General features: G+C 34.7%; 1 protein-coding gene and 1 pseudogene across 1 annotated transcript in view; one reads left to right on the plus strand and one right to left on the minus strand.

The window, feature by feature from the left end:
* The window catches only part of OXSR1 (oxidative stress responsive 1), a 76,842-nt gene that overhangs the window by 19,516 nt on the left and 34,950 nt on the right, over nt 1-22,376 (plus strand). Inside the window, exons 3-4 of the mRNA XM_006910781.3 lie at nt 4,793-4,901; nt 11,090-11,231. Coding sequence (XP_006910843.1) covers nt 4,793-4,901; nt 11,090-11,231 — 251 coding nt within the window. The remainder of the gene's footprint in view (nt 1-4,792; nt 4,902-11,089; nt 11,232-22,376) is intronic.
* LOC102893979 lies at nt 16,267-17,169 on the minus strand (annotated as a pseudogene).

Here is a 22,376-nt window from a genome sequence, read left to right on the forward strand (position 1 = left end):
AAGAATATGTATTTCATTCATATATGCTGTACAATTATGTATAGTACTATGGATAAACAAAGAGAAATGAATGTGTAAATTCTTGGCAATTAGCATGTACTAATGTTGACACAGATATAATTGTGTTAGCTTTTTTCATCTTTCATATTATATAAGCGTGTGTGTGTTCGGCTTGCTATATGTGATAAGAATAAAGTCTGATTTTTGTACTTCATATAATATTAACAAAATTATTATAATCAGTTCAAAAGTAGAAAGAACATCTCAAATATCATTTGACATTGTTGAAAGTAATATTTATGTTATTTCACTAGGGCCTTTTAGAGGAATGCAAATTTGATATAGCTTACTAAAAGGAAAAAAGAATTAGTTAGACCTCAATAAATTTTGGCCACATATTCTAGTAAGCTTTATGTTGCAAATGTAGTATTTATGTATTTGGCAAATAAGTAAGGGTGAGAGGAAGTGACTTTTAGTAAAGAAAGTTTAAGATAATTGGCTTTTTTTTTTTTTGGAGTGAGATTCCACTAAACCCTGAAGAAACATCAGGAGTACAAATGTGGTGTTTGTGATGTCAGTACCTGAGACCTGAGTTGTCAGCCAAGGGCTCCTATTCTGAGAAATACGAAGCCCTTCAGTTTACCTTTAAAAATCTAGTAGATCAACACACTACATTTTTGATGTGACGATTTTAAATTTTACTTTCAAAATTATCATTGTTATAATGCAAAAGGGTGGTCGGGATTCTCCAGAGAGTGCCGATGTAAACCAACTCCAGGTATGTACCGTGTGTGACATTTATTACTGAGGAGGCAGTGTATTACTCCTTTCTTTTGTCAAAATGTTTTCTTGTCTGACAATGTTTGCTAAGTGTGATGGGAAAATCAGCTGTCAGATCTTACTACATTTATTTTTTCCAGAGATATTACAGGCTTTTCTCTAAGAAAGGCACACAGTGCAGTATTTTGAGATTTTTCTCTTCTCTACTAGATGCTAGGACTAGATTTGTTGGAAAAACATCTGAGGAGAACATTAAGAGGCTTAAAATGTCTTTTTTTGTACCAGAAGGCCCACAGTATAGTTGACAGCTAGATGTTCTGCCGTACAAGGCAGCGCCTGACAAATACCTAGGGAAGGTGTCAAGTACTGTGGAAGTAAGAGAGGAAGAGAGCTCCCAGTTATGAAGATGGAGGCCTTTGTGAAGATGTTTGTGTCTTGGGCCACCAGGTTTAGGGAGACTTTAAACAGGGTTTTCATGACCTTGCGAGGCAGGGGTTTAGAATCAGGAACAGATAGCATATTCATTCATATATACACATACACACACACACATATTTATTTATAAATATTAATATAACTAAAACAACTTTTATAAAACTTCTTATGTGGAATGCACTCTGATTTTCTATTTCCTTTTTTCCTTTTTAACATAATTAACTAAATTTATTTCATGACTCATAGGAGTTGCAATCCATAGTTTGAAGAGAACTGTACTACACAAAGAGGTATTGAGACTCTAAATTCAGGCCACAACAGTGATACTGGAAAGAAGGACACAGATTCTCTAGACATTTTGTAGATAGGAAAATTGTTAGTACTAGAATGAGTACTTCATAAGGGCAGGGAGTTTGTTTTGTTCACTCTGCATGAATGAGCAAATAAATTAACATTACTTGAAAACTAAATTGTGTGAAGTGGAGAGAAACTGTCTACACTGGAGTAATTAGAAAACTAGGGAGTAAATAATAGAAATCAAGATGAGTGAGTTCCATGAAGAAATGAAAAGTCATCACTAAAAAATTGCTTCAGAAAGCTTCTGATGGAGAACTGAAAAGTCCGAACAAAAGATTTGACAGATGATAGAGGACTTTAAAGAAAGCACTTTCATTGGTAGAGGTAGAATTCACTTATAAGTGTTGACAAAGCTGCTGAGAAACTTGAGTCAGAATGAATAAACCACACTTGGAAAGCACTAATTGTGTGTGTGTGTGTGTGTGTGTGTGTATTTATATATATATATTTGTATATATTTTTTTGAAAGGAAGGGGAAAAGGATAACCCCTATAGGAGTTAAGATAAAGGAAAGCTCTTCCTCCCCCTTTAAAAGAATAGAAGAAAAGAAAAGGAATAGTTAAGGCTATTTTAATCTTTGAATTTTGTGGTTGTCTGATAGTCTCTATCAGAAAACCCTTTGTTGTAGTACCCCTTTTTCAGGATAAAGCTCAAAACCCTTGGCTTAACATTTAAGATCTTGGACACTTCAACCCCAACTCTGCATTATATGCATGTGATTTCTCTTGGTCTCACCTCTTTCATCCAGTTACTCACAAAGTCCTATTGTTTGTACTTCTTTAGTATTAGCTCTTGACTCCCTTTCTTTTCATTCATATTGCCACTTATTTTTTTAACTTTCTATTTTGAGATAGTTTTAAACTTACAGAGGAGTTGCAAAAGCAGTAGAGAATGTTCCCACATGCTCTTCACCCAGCATCTCCTAGTAGTTCTATAACCATAGTACAGTTATGAAAACTGAGAAATTAGCTATTTTTCATTATTCAGGCCACCATCATTCCTCACCCAGGTCATGGCAACAGTTTTTGTCTGTAGTCTTGCCTTTTCTCATTTATTTTCTACATTATAGTCAGAATGAGTCATGAAAAAATATAGTTAAACCTTTGATGCTTTCCCATTGCTGTTTGGATGAAGCTTAAATTCTTGACCATAGTTACAGGTCCTTTTTGATACAGACTCAGGTAATTAAACAGTCAAAACAAGTAAAAACCTACTTATCTTTCCTATTTCAGTGTCAGTATAGTCCAGCTTTTTATAGGAAGGCTTCCCTGCTTATCACTCCTATTTTTGATAATTTACCTCTTGGATGAAGTCATGTATCTAGTACTTCCCCTATCAAACAGTTTATCAGTCTATGTTATAAATTAGTATTTGTCTAACTTCTTCACTAGACTATAGGTTTCATGAGAGCTCGCTATTGTGGTCCAGCACCTAGCACTGTTCCTAGCACACAGTAGGCACTTGGGAAATATCTGTTTACCCCAGACAGTACTCATTGTGTCCTAAAATCTCTCTTGCATATTTCATCTTTTTTTATGTATAACTATGTATGTTTTTCACTTCGTACTGCTGGACTATCCCCACATCCAGCAGAACTAAACCTAGTTCTCACCTTCTCTCTGAAGAGTTCTTTCCTACCTTAGCTGTTATTTCCTATGGATTTTTGTACCATTTAATATCTTTACTACTCATTTGGCATGTTTGTGCTGTCCTGTGTATTCCCTCTCATATGTACATATCCTGTCTCTTCGAATCCTGGATAACTATGTCAACAAGCAGGTGCTTACTTTAGTTCCTTCTTCCTTTTCCTCCATATTTACTTAACTTTTAGTACAGAAGACTGCTGGTGACTTTGGGGGGTCACAAAAAATGTATACGATAAAGCCCTTGCCATAAAGGAATTTACACCCAAGTAGAGAAGATGAGAAAAGAAAAACTGGCATTTATTGAACACTTCTCGTGAATCAGGGATTACGAGCAACTTTTACATGAATGATCTTACAGAACAAATACTAAGGGCATAGAGCAAATACATGAATCAGCAAAAAGCTGTATAAAGTGCTGTAGGATTTCAGTCATTCAGCAAATATTTATTGAAGGTGAACCGTGCGCCAGGCATGATGATAAGTGCCAGAAATCCAGTCTTAGCTCACATTGAGCTTACAGTTTTGGGAGGAATACAGAAAAACAAATAGGCAATTATAGTATAGTATGACAAGTTCCACAGTGTTTAGGAATCCACTTCTAAGTATTTGCCTTCTTGGAACTCTCAGTCTATCAGGGAGGGGCAGACAAATAAGCACTCAGTGTACTATCCAGTTCGTATATGCCATGATGTAAGGACATAGACAGGTAGCTTGTAAGCCAAGAGAAGGGACACCTGGTGGCGGGGAGCTGGGAGGAAATGATATTTTGACTGAGTTCAGAAGGAAGAATTGGCGTTTTTAGCTAGGCAAAAATAACGGGGGATGTGTATTTGAAGCAAAGGGAATAATAGGGTTAAATAAATGTCCAGGGTTAGAAGAAGCATGGTTCAGTTGAAGTTACTACAGCTGGATCATAGGACTGGGGTTTGATGGGTTGTAGGAATGAGCCTAGAGAGATAAGCAGGGCCCTGATCACACAGGTCTTTATAAGGCATTTTATCATTCCGAATCTAATTTAAATTCGTTAACCGAGACTGTGTAAGCTTAGACTTTTGGCTCAGGTTTCTACTTGGGTTTAGTTTATGACCTTGCCCTGTTTCAGTATATTTCTCTGTAGAGTGAAAATTGTTAATTATTTCACCAAAATGGGGTGAAACAATATTTTGAAAAAAGAAAAAAAAAACACAAAAAACCCACCTTTGAAAATAATTTTCCTCTCTGACTGTGAAACCAGATTTCCCAAGATGGTTTTTCAAGGGCACCTTGAAGTAAAAAGTATGTGTCCCAGTGGAGGCCTCTGTGGTGCTGAGCCATGGTGTGATAGACAGGACGTGTTTCAGTTTCAGAGATTACTAGTGTAGTGAGTGGAAGGAGTAGTGTCACAGTGGACTGATGGGAACTAAGTGATTTTTGGTTTTAACCATTTTTACAGAGGTCAGGGCCATGGAGATCCCGGAAAGGATCTCCGGGAGAGATCCTTTGTGACATAGTCTTGGGGTTCCCAGTCTGTATTCATTAACTTGTAGTGTTGTTTTAGGTCGCATTTAATGAATTATGTTTTCTCTTCTTTATAGAAAGAAATTCAAGCCATGAGTCAGTGCCATCATCCTAATATTGTGTCTTACTACACGTCGTTTGTGGTAAAAGATGAGCTGTGGCTAGTCATGAAGCTGCTAAGTGGAGGTGAGTAAAGAACAATGAAATGTTAACTTCCATGGGTCGGAAAGTTAATAAAAATGTTCTTTTCTCTCCTAGTTTGGCATTCATGGACATTTTCATTTGAGAAGATACCGAGAATATAGCGTCTGCTAACAATGCTATTGTATCAGTTGAGACAGGTTTCACACATTGCATTTTGTTGTCATGCCTTTTAACTTTCTCTTAATCTAGAATGGTACTCTCCCACTTCCTTTCTTCCATGACATAAACTTGTTGAAGGGTCTGGTCTGAAGGGTCTGACAGTGACTGTCTTGTAGAATGTCTCACATTATAGATTTATCTGGTCATTTCTTCTTGATGATGTTTAACATGATTTATATTCCACTATTTCTTGCTAATTTAAATTAAACCTAAAGCCTTGATTAAATTTAAGTTAAATATTTTTGGACAGAATATTTTGTAGGTGATGCTGTTTGCTTTTCATACTGCATCACATCAGGAAGTATTTACCATCTGGTTGTATCTTTAATGCTAATGTTAATTTTGATCGTTTAAGATTATGACAGCCAGGCCTCTTCGTGGAAAAGTTAACTCGTTTTCCTTTTGCAGCTAGCAAGTAATCTGTGAAATAATACTTTGGTACTATGAGTATCCAGCTCCCCATAAGTCTTTTGTCTAATGATTTAGCATCCATTAACAATCCTTATTTGAATCAATTATTTTGTCAGGGGCTGCAGAATGGTGATTTTTCTTATTGCATCCTTTCTTTTACATTTATAAACTGTCATCCTTCTGTGAAAAGAAACTTTACCTTATAACTGGAGCTCTTTGATTAATCTGTTTTATAGTTCCTACTGAAAAGGCAGGATAAATAATTGGTTCTTTTTATTTTTCAAGGACCAATTTTTAAAGAGCTAATTTAATAATCACTTCCAGTGGCAGCACGTGAGAGAGTTTTCCCCATCCCCCCACTGGGTAAGGCTTTCACTTTTTTGAATGTCATTGTATAGACTGAAGGATTTTTATATAGTCAGTGTCTTTAATCAGTTATACTCTATTCTTTTGAAAACATCAAAACCTAAACAGGTTGTCCAGAATTTTAGCAGTGGAAGGAGTCTGTCCCTTCAAGCTTGCTTTTGTGTCCTTTTGACATGAATCCATCAGTCTTTGATAACTGCCTTGTTTTTTGGTTCAAGGTTTCCTAGTCTGGTGTTTCTGTTGCTTTTCTCAGACCCAGAATCAGTCATTATTCTAAGGAGCCCTGATCTTTTTTATGGGGAATGGTATTAGAGAGCATAACTTGGATGCTTGGAATGCTCACTGCTACTACTTTGTCACTGCTTCTAGTTGAAAGAGCTTGGGGATATAGCATATTTAAAATAGGTCATGATTTGACGTTAATACTTTCAATTCAAGTTTAATGTTACAGACCTTTAAAACTTTTAAATTACACTTGAACATCTCTTACACAGAAAATCTTGGTCTCTGACATTAATTATTAAATGCTTTATCCTGCAATAAATATGCAGTTATTTCTGCTTTAGTCCTTAGAATAAAATATACATACTGCTGATTGTAAACAGTGGACCCTTGGCATGAATAGAATGAACATTTCGTTATGGTTACTTGAAGGCCCATGCCATTTAGTAAATTAGACATTTTGCTAAGGCATGGATTTGAATCAAGTGACAAGGTTGAGAGGGTTAGTACGTGATGGAGCCACTCGACTCTCCCATCACTGTGCTGCTTGGTTTTCGCTTACATATGTATTTTGTGGCGGAATATGATTTTCCATTTGAGAATGTAGGGTTACAGAAAAGGGAATCTGTGTATGTTTGCAATTTTAATACCAAATCTCATCAAACACCTTACTTTCCCAGAGAGGCTATAAAGGAAAGAGCATAGGCTTTAGAATTAAATTCTAACTTTCCTCTTTAGCAGTTATATGCCATGGGGCAAACTATTTCAGTTCTTTGAACCTTTTTACTTGTTAAATGGGGATACCTTTCTGCATTTCATGGTATTGGGGAAGAGTAAATGAGATCATATTTGTGAAGCATCTACCACTGTGCTGACATGTAGTAGGTACACAAGAAATTTTAGTTATTAATAATAATAATCCCTTGTTATTTGATGCTTTTCAGTGTAGCCAGAATCACCTTTTTGTTTCAATCCCATTAGTGACACACTGGAGAAACTGGATTGCTTTGTTAAAGGCCTTGTTCATATGATGGTTGGAAGCCTTGCTAACACCAACCACCTTTCAAGATGGTGGTCAAGCATGGTTCTTTCAGTATGGACAGATATGGGAATATTAGGTAATACTGTATCTTTCATTATTGATCACCTATACATTAATTTATTTATTGTAATTTACAAAAAATGTATAATGCAGAATTTTTAATGTTTTGCTGAAAAGTCCTCTGGTGAATAAGTTGTCTTCCTAATTCTCTCATCCATACTTATATGCAACCCATCCTTTCTGCTACTCCTAAGCAGAATGACTTTTTTTTTTTTTTTTTTTTAAAGAATCCCTCTTCTTTTTTTCACTGAGTGTATGTAATGATTACAGAAGGGGCAGGACATGTTATCTGAGTGAGATGTTTTTTAAATGTACCTTTCTGTCCCTTCTGGTCTTAGGTGTCCTGGGACAGTGACCAGTTTTTTCAGCCTAGCACTCAGCAAATTTCCTGGACGATAATTTTCAAATATGTCTCAGGCATTAATTCTTTTTATAATTACTTATAGTTTTATGAGTCGACATAATCTTATAGCTAAACCTTTTTAAATGTTAAAAATTTTGCATCTGTTTTTTGGGAAAATGAATCTTGCTTTTGTAGAGAGAATATGCATTTAAACTGAAGAGGTATGTTACGCAGTATTTAGAAAACAAAAGGTAGAACTAAGCACAACTTAAAATTTTTTTTGAATAGGAGGAAACTGTCAAGATAGGTCAATTAAAATGCCATTCATCAAATACTTCTTGATTGCCAATACCTTGATGAATGAAACTGTCAGATCCTTACTCTTGCGGACCTCATAGATAATAAGGAAAAGTTACAGTTAAATAATTATAAGTGTGAAGAGTGCCATGAAGCAGTAGGTGCCATGGGAACAAGTACCTGGAGAACTTAACCTTATTAAGGGAGAATGGATGTGGTGGGGTTAGGAAGGCTTCCCACAGGAGATGATGTTCCGCTGGGACCTGAGGAATAGATAATAATCAGCCAGGTGAAATGGGAGGTGGAGGTAGTATCTGGGGAAGAATAGGAAAAGTGATCCAGGTAGAGGGAACACTGTGTAGAGAATTGTCTGGAGGCAGGGTAGAGGAGTGTGGTGTGTCTTAGGAACTGAGGAGGATCACAGCTGGAGCAGAAAGTCACAGAAAAGGACCGTTGATGAGCAGTGTCTCCTTTTGAATAATTAAAAAATATATATAGCCAGAGTTAACAGAAATATGTATAGGTTACCTCCTTCACATCAACTTTTTCAGCCATAATATTTAAAACAAAAGCATACTCTTGATTTAGTAACATTGTAGTAATATAGAATTTAATAAGCTAATTGTATCATAAAATGATTTATTTACAGCTGTCATTCTTAAACCTATCAACCAGGTGGACATTATGGTTAAAATTAGTGTGTCAATATTATAATTATTTCATAATGCTTCCTTGTAAACTATAATGTTCTTATCTTTTGCTAATTAAAACTCTGATATTGAGTAATGAGATTTATTAGTATAAGAAGTTAATCTTTAGAAATTAGAAGTACTTTTGATCTAAATAGCTCTTTCTACAATTTATTAGCACCAAACTTCAATATAAAACTTAGAAATTAAAGTAATTAAGAAAGCTTTTTAAAAGAAAACAAAAAGAAATACCTGTATGGTTAAATGATGCAAGATGCTGAGGAAATCATATGGTAAAGTAGGGGGAACCTTCCAGGACCAGTATTTTTCAGTTAAGGATGAAGATCTTTGTTGCATGGTCATCCCTCTACCTACAAAAATTATATTGTGGGAGACCGAAACTGAAAAGACATTGTTACCACAGGGAAGGAGGGGGCTTCTTATATATATAGCCTTGTTAAGAATATCTGTTTCGGGTGTAGACTGGTGATGTGCATTGCTTTAATTTCTCCATTGACCATTAGATGGTGTGAAATGAATACAAATTTAAGATTTTGAAAAGGAGTTCCTGCTTCAAACACTTTAAAAATACAAATCTATTTAACTTTTATGTGTCCCAGGGTCTTTGTCAGTCCATATTTTTGGTCTATCATACTGAAGTTCCCTGAGAGTCAGTAGTCATTGCCATTTATATCTTGGATTCTCTGGCACCCAATTCTAGATCTTGCCTATAATATAGCTTAACCGTTGAATGAATACGTTGTATTAATTTGTAATTCCTAGTAGGAATTTATTCTTTTTCATTTCTTATTTTAGATATTCTTTACATTACAGATATTCTTTACAAACATGTAGCTCAATTGGCATTTATACAAATGTGATTTTACTAAGCGGTTCTTACATGGCATGGATTTAAGAATGAACTATGTGGCCTGTTGGTGTAGTCACTGCTTTGGAGATTAATGTGTGATTGGTTAAGCTAAGCAGAACAAAAGTTCTTCCCTTAGGCCTCTGCCTTTGTGGATTATAGTCTTGTGAATCCCAGCAATAAAGAGAAGTGAAGTGATGTCTTAGGAAAAGTTCCCTGGTATCTGGAGACTCCATGGTTCTTTGTGTACAGAGAATAAGCTGTCTGTCTCCTGCCAGAGGTACAGGGAATGTAGTGACCTGGCTTCCAGAGTGGGGAGGAGGTTCTGGGGATCTTACTCTCCCTTATGTGAACTTTCAACCAGTTCTCCTGTTTTCAACCCTTTCCTTCAGTTTCTCCTCACCTCCCCTTTTGTGGTCCTTACATTCTGAGCCTTTCTGGAGCTCTAGGTAGAGATCACCTTTTTCTAATTGGCGTACCTCCTCTGCAGGCATTGATGTTTCAGATTTTTCCATTCTGCTTAGTCAGTTTCTGTTTCTACTTTCTTTCTTCCAAAACATTTTTTGTTGTCTCTCTTCTGTTATCGTCTTTGTTTTCTTCATTCTGGGTTCATGCCATTTTTATTAAATTTATCAAGCTAGTGGACTCCAAGTGAGACCTAAAGTGAACATAGGTTCAATCCTCCCATGTTTTTGAGGATTCAGTCTAGACCACTTCCCTTTCATCTCTTTGGAAGTGCATTTTTTCTTTTTTTTTAAGTGTGTGAAATAAAAAGTACCCACCAGGGCAGGTTTTCAACAGAATCTTGTGTTTGTTTTAATTTCAGTCTTGATCATTGAAATCTTGTGCCAAGAAATGGGCAATCTTTTCAGTGCAGTTTATGTTATGTTCCAGACTTCTCGGTATAATTTATAATATTGGGGATTGTTTTGTTTTGGTTCTGTTGTCTTTTGTGGGCCATTGTACTGCCAGACATCTTACACATCTCTAGCAAACTTAAAAATTCTAATAATAAATTATGGTAGTTAATAGTCTATGAATTAATTACTATATAAGTGTCTTTTCCATCTCTTTCTCTAATTTTTAGTAGAAGCATTATTTCCCATTCTGGAAAGAATTGGATTGATAATACATTTGGGCTGTTATTTAAAGTGTTATTTTTATTTTTACATTTTTCTTTCCCTTACCTATTTCTGTTAACCTGAAACATAATTTTAACCCTTAAATTAGTTTGCATACACATGTGATCTTTACTTTTCAAGTCTTTCTTCTAAAATTTGACCTGCATTTCAATAATTGTATTATTTTGTCTTTATTCACACAGTATATCATACTCTAATCTGGTATTGGAAACCTAAGCTGGTTTGTGATATCTGATACTAAAGTGTTAATTGTGGGCATGGTTTACCTAGGGATCCTTCAGAGGTAGTTAAAAACTCTATTTTATTTTTCAAATTCTCAGTAGATGTCTAAAGTTAATGCTGGTGTAACACTACTGTTTGAATATTAGCAGGCTACTTTGTGTTTTAAATTGGAATGAGGAATAAATTATTAATTTTAAATTTCTGTATTTCCTTGTATTTTCCTTTTTTCCCGTTTTTCTCCACACAATTAAATTTATCAAAAGGTTTACAAGTGTTTTGATTTGAAAATGGCTCTGAATTATATGAAATAAATTAAAAGTTTATGGGAAACCGTGTCTTCTCTTTTCAGGTTCTGTTCTGGATATTATTAAGCACGTTGTGGCCAAGGGAGAACATAAAAGTGGAGTCCTAGATGAACCCACCATTGCTACCATACTCAGAGAAGTGTTAGAAGGGTTGGAATACCTGCATAAAAATGGACAGATTCACAGGTATGTAATAGTCAACACTTTTTTCTTTTAGATTAGTGCAATGGTAGTCGTGCTGTATCATTTCATTGAGGACAGCCCTCATCCTTTTGCAGAATTAATCATAATCTGAGCGTTAACATGGTTCTTTGTATTACTAATTTTAGTACATTGTGGTTAGGGTTTTAATTACACAGCTAGTAAGTATTTTGAAAGTACCAAAAATTTTAATGAAATTGGAAAATACTAAAATACTCATTTTCTATCAGGAGCCAGTCACTGCAATTACTGATAACATTTTGGGCTATTCCTTTCCAGTTTCATTTATGTGCTTAAGAATATTTAAAACAAAACCATGTATATAATTTTATTTGTCCCTTTTTTGTTTCTTTTATAGTATATCTTGAGTATTTTCTCAATTTATTAAAAACTCTGTAAAATAACATTTTTATAATTAAATGTTTTAAAATTAAAAACATTTAAAAAGATGTGTAACAGAGTAATGCAATAATAATAGGGTATTTTCATACCCCACTCACATAATGGATAGATTATCCAGACATAAAATTAATATGGAAATAATGGACCTAAATGTCACATTAGACGAGATCGACTTAGTATATATTTATAGAACATTTCATCCAAAAACTGCAGAATACACATTTTGCAAGTGCACATGGAACAGTCTCCAGAATAGGTCACATATTAGGCCATAAAACAAGCCTTAATGAATTCAAAATTGAAATCACATCAAACATCTTTTCTGACCACAGTGACATGAAACTCTAAATTAACTACAGGAAGAAAACTGGAAAAAACACAAATAACAGAGATTAAATAATATGTTACTAAAGAGCAGTGGGTCAAAGAGAAAATCAAACAGGAAATCAAAAATTGTCATGAAACATGAAAATAAAAACACTTTTCAAAATGTATAGGATGCAGCAAAAACAGTTCTAATAGGGAAGTTCATAGCTATAGAGGCCTACGTCAAGGAACAGTAAAAATCCCAAATAAACACTCTAACTCTGCAACTAAAGGAACCAGAAAAAGAACAAAGCCCAAAGTGAGTAGAAGGAAGGAAATAGTTAAAATCAGAGCAGAAGTAAATGAAATAGAAAAATTCTAAAACATTAGAAAAAAATCAGTAAAACTAAGAGCTGGTTCATGGAAAAGATAAACAAAATTGACAGACTTTTAGCCAAACTCATCAAGGGAAAAAAAGCCAAAAATCTAAAATTGATTACTAGCAATGAAATTGAAGCAATAGTCAAAAACTCTCAACAAATAAAAGCCCCAAGACCCAGCAGATTTACAGGTAAATTTTGCTAAACATTCAAAGAAGAATTAATACCTATTCCTAATCTATTTCAAAAAATTGAGGAAGAAGGAATGCTTTCAGACACATCCTACAGAGCCAGTGTTACCCTGATACCAAAACCAGACGAAGACATTACAAAAAAAGAAAAAAGAAAAAAAGAAAATTACGGGCCAATATTCTTGATAAACATAGATGCAAAAATTCTTAACAAAATATGATAAAGCTGATTTAACAATACATTAAAAGGATCATACACCATGGTCAAGTGAAATTCAACCCTGGGATACGAGGTTGGTTCAACATTTATTATTCAATTAATGTGATCCATCACATTAAATAAAAAGGAGGATAAAAACTATATGATCATCTTAGTAGATGCAGAAAAGGCATTTGACAAAATTCAGTATCTTTTTATGATAAAAACTCAACAAAGTAGGTATAGAAGGAACGTATTTCAACATAATAAAAGTCATATATGACAAACCCACAGTTAATTTCATACTCAGTGGTAAAAAGGTGAAGGCTTTTAAAATCAGGAACAAGACAAAGATGCCCACTATCAACATTTTTATTCACCATATTATTAGAAGTCATGGCAAGACCAATCAGACATGAAAAGAAAAAGCCATCCAAATTAGATAGAAAGTTAAACTGTCTCTCTTTGCAGAAGATGTGATTATATGTTATAGAAAACTCTAAAGACTATACCAAAAACCTGTAGAACTAATATATGATTTCAGTAAAATTGTAGGATACAAAATCAGTATATAGAAATCAGTTATGTTTCTATACACTAAGAGCAATCTATTAGAAAGACAAATTGAAACCGAAACCATCCCATTTACACCACCATCAAAAAGAGTAAAACACTTAGCAATAAATTTAAGGAGATGAAAAATCTGTTCACTTAAGACTATAAGACATTGATGAAAGAAATTGAAGGTGACACAAATAAATAGAAGGATGTTCCATGTTCATTGATTAGAGAATTAATATTGTTAAAATGTCCATATTACCCAAAGTGATCTACAGATTCAGTGCCATCCCCATCAAAACTCTAATGGCATTTTTCAAAGAAATAGAAAAAACAATCCTAAAATTTCTATGGAACCACAAAATATCCCAAATAGCCAAAGTAATCTTGAGAAAGAACAAAGTTGGATACACCACAGTTCCTGATTTCGAACTATATTATAAAGCAACAGTAATCAAAACAGACACACAGATCAGTGAAACAATAGAGAACCCAGAAATAAACCAATGCATATATGGTCAATTAATTTTTGACAAAGGAATCAAGAATATACAATGGGGAAATGATAATGTCTTCAATAAATGGTGTTTGGAAAACTGGATAGCCACATCCAGAAGAATGACACTGGATCCCTATCTTATCCTACACATAAAAATCAGCTCAAAATGGGTTAAAGATTTTGAATTAGGACCTGAAACCATAAACCTTCTAGAAGAAAATATAGTAGGTAAACTCCTTAACATTGTTCTTGGCAATTTATTTTTGATTCGACAACAATAGGAAAGGAAACAAACGCAAAAATAAACAATGGGGCTATATTAAAAAGCTTCTAAACAGCAAAGGAAACTGTCAACAAAATAAAAAGTCAACCTACTGAATGAGAAGAAATATTTTCAAACCACATCCAATAAGGGATTAATATCCAAAATATACAAAGAATTCATACAACTCAGGCCAAAAAAAAAAAAAAAAATCCATCCCAATTAAAAAATGGGCAAACAACCTGAACAGACATTTTTCCAAAGAGGATACATAAACGTCCAACAGGTGCATGAAAAGATGCTGAACATCACAAACTGCATGTCAAAATTGCAATGAGATATCCTTTCATACCTGTTATGATGTCTGTTATTAAACAGACAGATGACATGCTGGTGAGGATATGGAGAAAAGAAAACTTTTGTGCACTTTTGGTGGGGTTGTAAACTGGTACAAGCACTATGGGAGACAAAATGGAGTTTCCTCACGAAATTAAAAATAGAACTACCATATGACACAGCAATCCCACTTCTGGGTATCTACCCCAAGGAAATGAAATTGCTGTCTTGAAGCGTTATCTACACTCCCATAGCGGTGTTATTCACTGTAGCCAAGATATGGAAACAATCTCAATGTCCATCATTGGATGAATGGATTTAAAAAGATGATGTATATACACAATGGACTATTGTTCAACCATAAAAATGAAGGAAATTCTATTATTTGTGACAAAATGGATGAACTTGGAGAATTATAAACTAGAAATCTCATGAGAACTGAAGGTATATTCTTTTTTTCCCCAGAATTAAATTTTATTTCACATTTAGAAACTGTGAAAAAGATTTACATTTTCCCACATTGCAGCACAACATTTCAGCGGAATATCTCTTGCCATAAATTAGATCTTGCTGATTTATATAACTGAAACAACAGTTTATACATCATCAAAGTAAAGCAAAATGACTTGTTAAATGATTGTTTAAAAATTTTAGATCCAGACATAAACATATGGCTTCATTATTAATGTTCTATATAGGTCCATTACTAAATTATTTCCATTATCAATTAGCACCCATTTATAATGATGCACTCCTAACATTTTGAGGTCAGTTGGAATACAACAGAAAAATTAACAGTTCAGAAATAACAAGTATACATTTTTGCTACGTAAAGTGGGTGGTAACTACACTATATAGATTGAGTTATGACTAACTTTTATAACCCGTAAATTTGTTTTCAAATAGTTTTTACCAGTAATCTAAAAAATGACTTTAAAATCAAATAATTGCTACTTTTATGTTTGCACAACTGATTTTTAAAAATCATCTAACCAATTATTCATTTCCTATAATAGTTGATTTAAAATATAATGCACAAAATAAGTAAACTAAAACTATGCTACAAGGATAATAATCATAGAGCAAGTCTTAGAAATTACAGTTTTTAAGATCAGTCTTAAATATCTCAGAACATATGACTTAATTATTCTTTCAGTTAATTATAGAAAAAAACACAACGACAGAATTATTCCCTACCCAGACTGAAGATTCTAATAACTATATAGATCTAACTTTGGACTAAGGTATAGTTTAAGAAATAAATAGTGTAGGAAGTTTGAAGTGCTGGTTAGTTTTTTTTTGTTTAAGTATAAATACATTTTAAATACTGTCATGTCTGTGATTCAGAATGTCAAATTACATTATGTGTTGACAGCAGATGTCTATGGCAAGGAGGCAATATTTGGTCTGTTATGAAGGATGAAAAGGAAGAAAAAACATTTCTTTTCTAGAGAGGAAAAAAGAATATTGAAAAGCTATAACAGGAAGAAAAGGCTGATCCCCCAAATAAAAGGGCCATTAATTGAAGAGAGCTATCTTACTCTTTAATGAGATGTAGAAGCATTATCCCTGTTATTAGGAATAATGGAATAACACCTCATTCTTATTATATATTATAATCATTAAGCATATACGAATACACATATATAGATATTGCATGGTAACTAAGTAATTTTGGAATAAGTCCATAGATTAAGTCATAGCATTCATAAACTGTTTATATCTTAACCGCTCATTTATATTTAAACAAGTTTTCATTAAGCATACCAATAATTTTTAGATGAAGTAATAAAACATCTGGTTGCAGTATTTTTTATTTTGCTAGATTACATTTAAGAAAAAGGTGGCCGCTTCGCCTATTTTAATGCTAGTATATTCTAGATCATATTATCCAAATATATGTATAGAAACTTAAAAGATCATAAATTTCCCATGAGGAAACAGTATTTAATCTGTGTCGTTGGTAGTGTATTTGCAAAACATTTTAACACTGCAAACATTACAAGATAGGATGCGGGAAAAGGTTTATACTGCAGTGATGCTGGTGTGTACTTCTATACAAGGCCCCTTAGTGATATCGATCACCTGGAGGTAGGCGTTTATCAATGAACTGCTTGATATCCATCATTTTCTATTGACATGAACTGTGCATCATGCCTTCATAGGTTTTGAAGGTTACATTGGCTGGATTTACCAACGTTTTTAGCTTTTCTACAGTAAGAGAACCAAACATTAGGGGAACTAAAGGGTCGCAATCTCCATGGCACTGAAGAATGGAAATATCTCTATTAACGCCACTGATAGGACCCTGTGGAAATGAATCCCGCAGTGGAAGCCAGCAACTGAGGGCAGTGGCACCTGCCAATTTCTGCTGTGTGGTAAGAGCAGTGTATAAAGATAAAGCTCCTCCCTGAGAAAATCCTCCCAAAATAATTCTGTTTGAAGGAATGCCATTCTTCACCTCTTGCTCTATCAAAGCTTTTACATTTTCTGCTGCCTGTTTAATTCCAGGTTTATCTTCTTATGAATCTGGTGAAAGCCCAATGATATCAAACCAGGAAAGCATAGCCATTTCATATTTCATATTTAATGTTACTGGCATAACTGGTGCGTGTGGGCAGATATATTTGATATGTAAACTTCTGATATCTGCAAAGTCTTCTGCCCATCCATGCCCTGTATCTCCCAGTCCATGAAGGAAAATCACCACAGTGGTGGCCTTTCGGGCAGCAGGCACGATGGCGGGAAGTGAGCAGACATGTTATTGTCATACATACACCAGCTCCACAGACAGCTGGTATATTCCTAAGACAAAAGAATTTTTCATCTAAAATTGTACCTAATCAGTTGTTTTGTACATAGTTAAAATAACGTGTGAACAAATAAAAAAGATGTATGACCAGAGAGTAGACATTTGGGAATATATTCCCCACACTGTCAAGAAGAAAAGGTACCCTAAAAACAGGATTTTGGTCCTTTGAATGGTCATCACCCTGTGTATACATACCTTGATACCAGCAATGGACATAATTCAGTTAATACCTCAGTTCCGATTCTATGTTCATTAAGTAATCTTCTCAAAAGGAATGTGCCAGAGACTGCTTATTGGCCCCCAATATGTCTCCACTTCTTGAATTAAAAAAAAAAAAAAAAAATTTTATTGGGTACATGATCATCCAGAAGAAAGGCAACATTTCGTAGCCACCCGTGCCGGCCAGATATGACCATGAAATTGTGTTTCTAGGCACTGCGATGAGAACGGAAGTGTTGTGTACTACTTCCAAGTTATTTTTTAGCAGGCTTTATCAACGCATGTACTGCTGACATTTGGCCTGGGCCATTCTTTGTCGTAGGGGCTGTCCAATGCATTGTAGGATATGTTTAGCAGCATCTCTGGCTTCTACTCATCACATGTCAGTAGCACTTCCTCCTACTGCCCATTGTGACAACCAAAAATGTCTCCAGACATTGCCAAATGTCCTGAGAATCACTGCTGACAGAAAGTGGCATAACCTTTATTTCTCCTTTTCTCCTTCCACTGAAATGGGGATGTGGTGGGAAGCCATGTTGGACTATGCAGCAAGAACTTAGAGATGGTAGAGCAGTAAAACAGAAGGAGCCTGAGTCTGTGAGTCCATGGAGTCACCATACTGAACTGATGTCACTTACGCCCAGACTATTATGTGGGAGAAAAACTGTGTTCTGCAGCCATGCAGATCATCAGGGATTGACAAACTATGGCCCACAGACTGGATCTAGTTTTATGGCTGTTTCCTAAACAAAAACAGCCACATCTATTTATTTACAGATTGTCTATGGCTGCTTTTGTAATTAAAAAAAAGTAGTGGTGACAGAGAACATCTGGCCCAAAAAGCATAAGATATTTAACTATCTGGCCCCTTAAGAAAATGTTTATTGACTTCTGGTATAGATAATAATGACAATTAGCATTCACTGAAATTTGTATGCTAAATACTATTCTAAGTGCATTGTCTATATTTCCTCATTTAATCCTCACAGTTAATTTATGAGGTAGGTACTAGTATCATCCCCATTTTACAGATGAAGAAAAAAGGCAAAACGAGTTGAGTAACTTGCCAAAGGTCACCCACTAAATTCAGAGCTGGGATCTGAATTTAGGCAATCTGCTTCCAAAGTCTTAGAAAAGATTGTGTTAATCAATGAAACTGGGTGTATATTGGTTCAGTATCAGTTATATTTTGAATTATTAACTGAATAGAATTTAGTTCTACCACTAGAATTATTATTCTTTAAATATACTAAGTATCTGTTATTTAACATAACTATATCACTGTTTTTAAAAGTCAGTCTTCACTTCAGAACATGATAAAAGTATATTCTTTTTCCTAAACCTTTACATTTGCACACTTTATATACTTAATAGTAAAATTAACACAAAATACACACTGAAACACACGTTAAGGTCACTATCTTTTTCAGAAAGCAGTGAATCGATTCACGTCAAGAGCAAGCACAAATTCAGTCTGTGCTCGATTGTATGACTTTTAACATCTACTCTGTAAAATATATCTACTCTCATTTAGCTAAATAAGTAACAGGGACAGAAAAAATATTGAAAGAAATAATGTCTCAAAGCTTTCAAATTTGAAGAAAAACCATCTACCAATTAAAGAAGCCTAATGAACCATAATTAAGATGAATACCAAGAGATCTATACCTAGATTCTTCATAGTCACATTGTTGAAACCTAAACACACAGAAAATATCTTGAAAACAGCAAGAGAAAAACAACCCATCTTGTAAGGGGAGCTATACACTGAATGTTTGTGTCCCCTCAAATTTCCCATGTTCAAACCCAGTCCCCAGTGAGATAGTATTTGGAGGTAGGGACTTTGAGAGAGCGGAGCCCTTGTGAATGGGATTAGTGTCCTTATAAAAGAGTCACCAGAGAACTTTCTTGCAAAAAGATGGTCACCTCTGAAATCGGAGGCAGATCCTCAGCAGACATCAGATCTACCACTGCTTTGATTTTGGATTTTCCAACCTCCAGAATTGTGAGAAGTAAATTTTGATTGTTTAAGCCACCCAGTCTGTGATACTTTTATTATAGCAGCCTGAACAGACTGAGTGAGAGAGAGCGTCAGTGTGTTCAAGAGCTGCCTTCACATCAAAAAAATGGAGACCAGAAGTTGGTGGGACTCTTTGAACTACAATTCTCTGTGATTGGAGATGTGTTATAGGTACATATAGATTCAGGATTGTTATCTTCCTGGTGAATTATTCCTTTTTAAACTATATAATGACCCTTTTTATTCCTAGAGATGATTTTGTATAATGACCATCAGGTCTTATTTTAGCATGGCTGTGCTACTATAGCTTACCTTTGGAAAGTGTATCTTTCATTGCGGTTCAGTTTTCCCAGGGTCCAGTCTTAATGAAGGGGCTCAGTTCTGTCTCTTACCCTTAAACCAGCTAGCTCAGTGCCATGTTTTCTATTTAGGGGTAAGTTTTAAAACCTGAGCTACCTAGCCATTTGGGGGTGAGGGGTGGGGAGGGGCAGAGGCAATGTCTCTGTTTTATCTCCCAAGTCTTACTTGCGGTGGTTCTTAGATGTCTTTTTTCATTTCTGAAACTTTATGATTTCCTTCTTATTTCATGTTCAGCTGTGTGACACATTTCCCCCTAATTTAGCCAGCATTTCCTTCTGTTTGTAGCAGAGGAATGGCGTGTTTGGAGCAAAGGCCTGGGTAGTAGTGATAAAAGTCTCTGTTTGCCATGCGTAGTTTGCCATGTTGCTGTAATGGAAATTTTCTATGTCACACTTTAAATCAGAGACTCTCAACCTTGGCTACATAGTAGGATTACCTGGGAAACTTAGTAAGCATTCATTCCTGGATCTACTGCCAGAAGTTTATTTAATTGGTCTGGGATGAGACTTTGGTATTGGGACTTTTCAGAGCTCTCCAAGTGATTTTAATGTGCAGCCAAAGCTGAGAACCACTCCTTACATTTTAGCTGAAACGCACTGAGACTGCAGCAGGCTTGGGGGAAAGTCATTTTATTGGGAAACAGATGGATATTTTAAGTAGGTTTTGCTACTTCTTGTATCTTTAAAATCTAGTTGTTTGTTTCTATCCCTACTGTGTTTTCCCCTTGACTCTCTAAACTTTAGAGGTTTTTGACTAGGGTGAACAGATCTCTAAATTAGACTTATACTTTTCTCTCTGTATCTACCTACTCAAATATTTTTCCCATTAAAGTTAGCTCTGACAGAAATGTTAGATATTTAGTCAGTTTAAGATGCATTCATTAAATGTAGTGTGTTTGTCAGCTTTTGTTTTGATTTGTTGTTTCTCTTGACCTTTTTCAAGTTTTCTATAAACCAGGCCTATTTATGAGTCATAAAAATGTTATAGGGAGAAACTTGTGTTCTGTAATCATGAGAAAATCAAGCATGTCTATGATATTCCTTGTAATTTTAAAAGGAATTTGTAATTTTGGTCAGTAGTGACATGTGAGAAATGGCATTAAGCTATGAAAAACAAAGCTCACTGTTCTTGCTATTTAAGAGTAGATGGAGGATTTAACTGTTGGGGCTCCTGGGTTACTTTGATAGTCTTTGTGGCAGAGTAAAAATGATTCATTAATCATGGACTGTATTGATTTCCAGATATTTAGTTACAAATCTTTTCCTTGAAGGGTAAGTTGTCCTGTTTTGTGTGAGGACAGACTGGTGTGTTTGATTGTGCAGTAAGCCATTTAGCTTCATGATATTCCTCTGTTTTTACTTCTGGAAGCCGTTCTACAGATTGCACTTGTAGTTTCAAAGGGAAACATGAATTAATTACGTAGGGAATTGATCGGGAAAAGTAGTCACCCAAAGTGAAAGTTCTACTGAAAATGGATTACTATCTCTTCATTTACAAAAGACAAAAACTTAGAAAACATTATTTAAATAGCTAATATGTATACATGGCTTAAAAAGTTCAAACAGCACAAAATGGTATCTGACAAAAAAATAAGTCTTTTAAATATCAACTGTGGCTAAATTATGTCAATACTTGATATGCTGTGATGAAATGGCACTTCTGTGGTTTTTCTTCCAAAAAACTCATGACACCAGTCTAACCAGGAGGAAAACATCATACAAATTCCATTAGAGAGGAGTCCTGCAAAACACTCGACCATTACTCCTCAAAACTGTCAAGGTCATCATCAAAAACAAGGAAAGTTAAAGAAACTTTCACAGATAAGAGGAGCCTGAGGAGACATGACAACTAATTGTAATTAGTGGTATACTGGATGGAGAAAAAGGACATTAGGTAAAAACTTTAAAAAGCTGATTAAATTGTGGATTTTAGTTAATAGTAATGCATCAATACTGGTTCATTAATTGTACAAAAGTACCATACTGATGTAAGAGGTTAATAATGGGCGAAACTGAGTTTAAGGTTCATGAGAACTTCTCTGCATTATCTTCTCAATTTTCATGTAAATCTAAAACTATCTTTAAAAAAATAATTTTTTAAAAGTCTTCTTCCTTCCCTGAACCTCTTATACCCTTGGTCTAAAGGGAACCACTTCTTGCCATTTTCATGTCACTTCTTTGAGAGAGATTTATGTCAATATACATAATGTATATGTCCCCTTCCCTCCTGTTTAAAAAAATGGCAACATATTATATGTAATATTCTTACTTAAGAATATATTTAGAGATTGTTCTATATTAACACATTTATTACTATTCACAGTATTGTATTACGTAGATATATACCACAGTTTAACTGGCCTCCTGTCGATGGGAAGTTAGGATTGTCCTATTAGAATACAGTGTATTGGTTTATAACCCTAACTATTTGGAACAGAGTTAGGAGATGGGAAATGGTAGTTGAGACAGCAGGGAGAGAACAATCAAGTTTTACTTTGGTATTTGGTTGGATTGATGCATTTGATATTCCATTTCTCTCCAGAAACAATCAACTTCTATTTTACTGTTTTTTGGGGTTTATTTACTT

Source organism: Pteropus alecto, unplaced genomic scaffold (assembly GCF_000325575.1).
Source record: "Pteropus alecto unplaced genomic scaffold, ASM32557v1 scaffold354, whole genome shotgun sequence".
NCBI classification, from domain to species: Eukaryota; Metazoa; Chordata; class Mammalia; order Chiroptera; family Pteropodidae; genus Pteropus; species Pteropus alecto.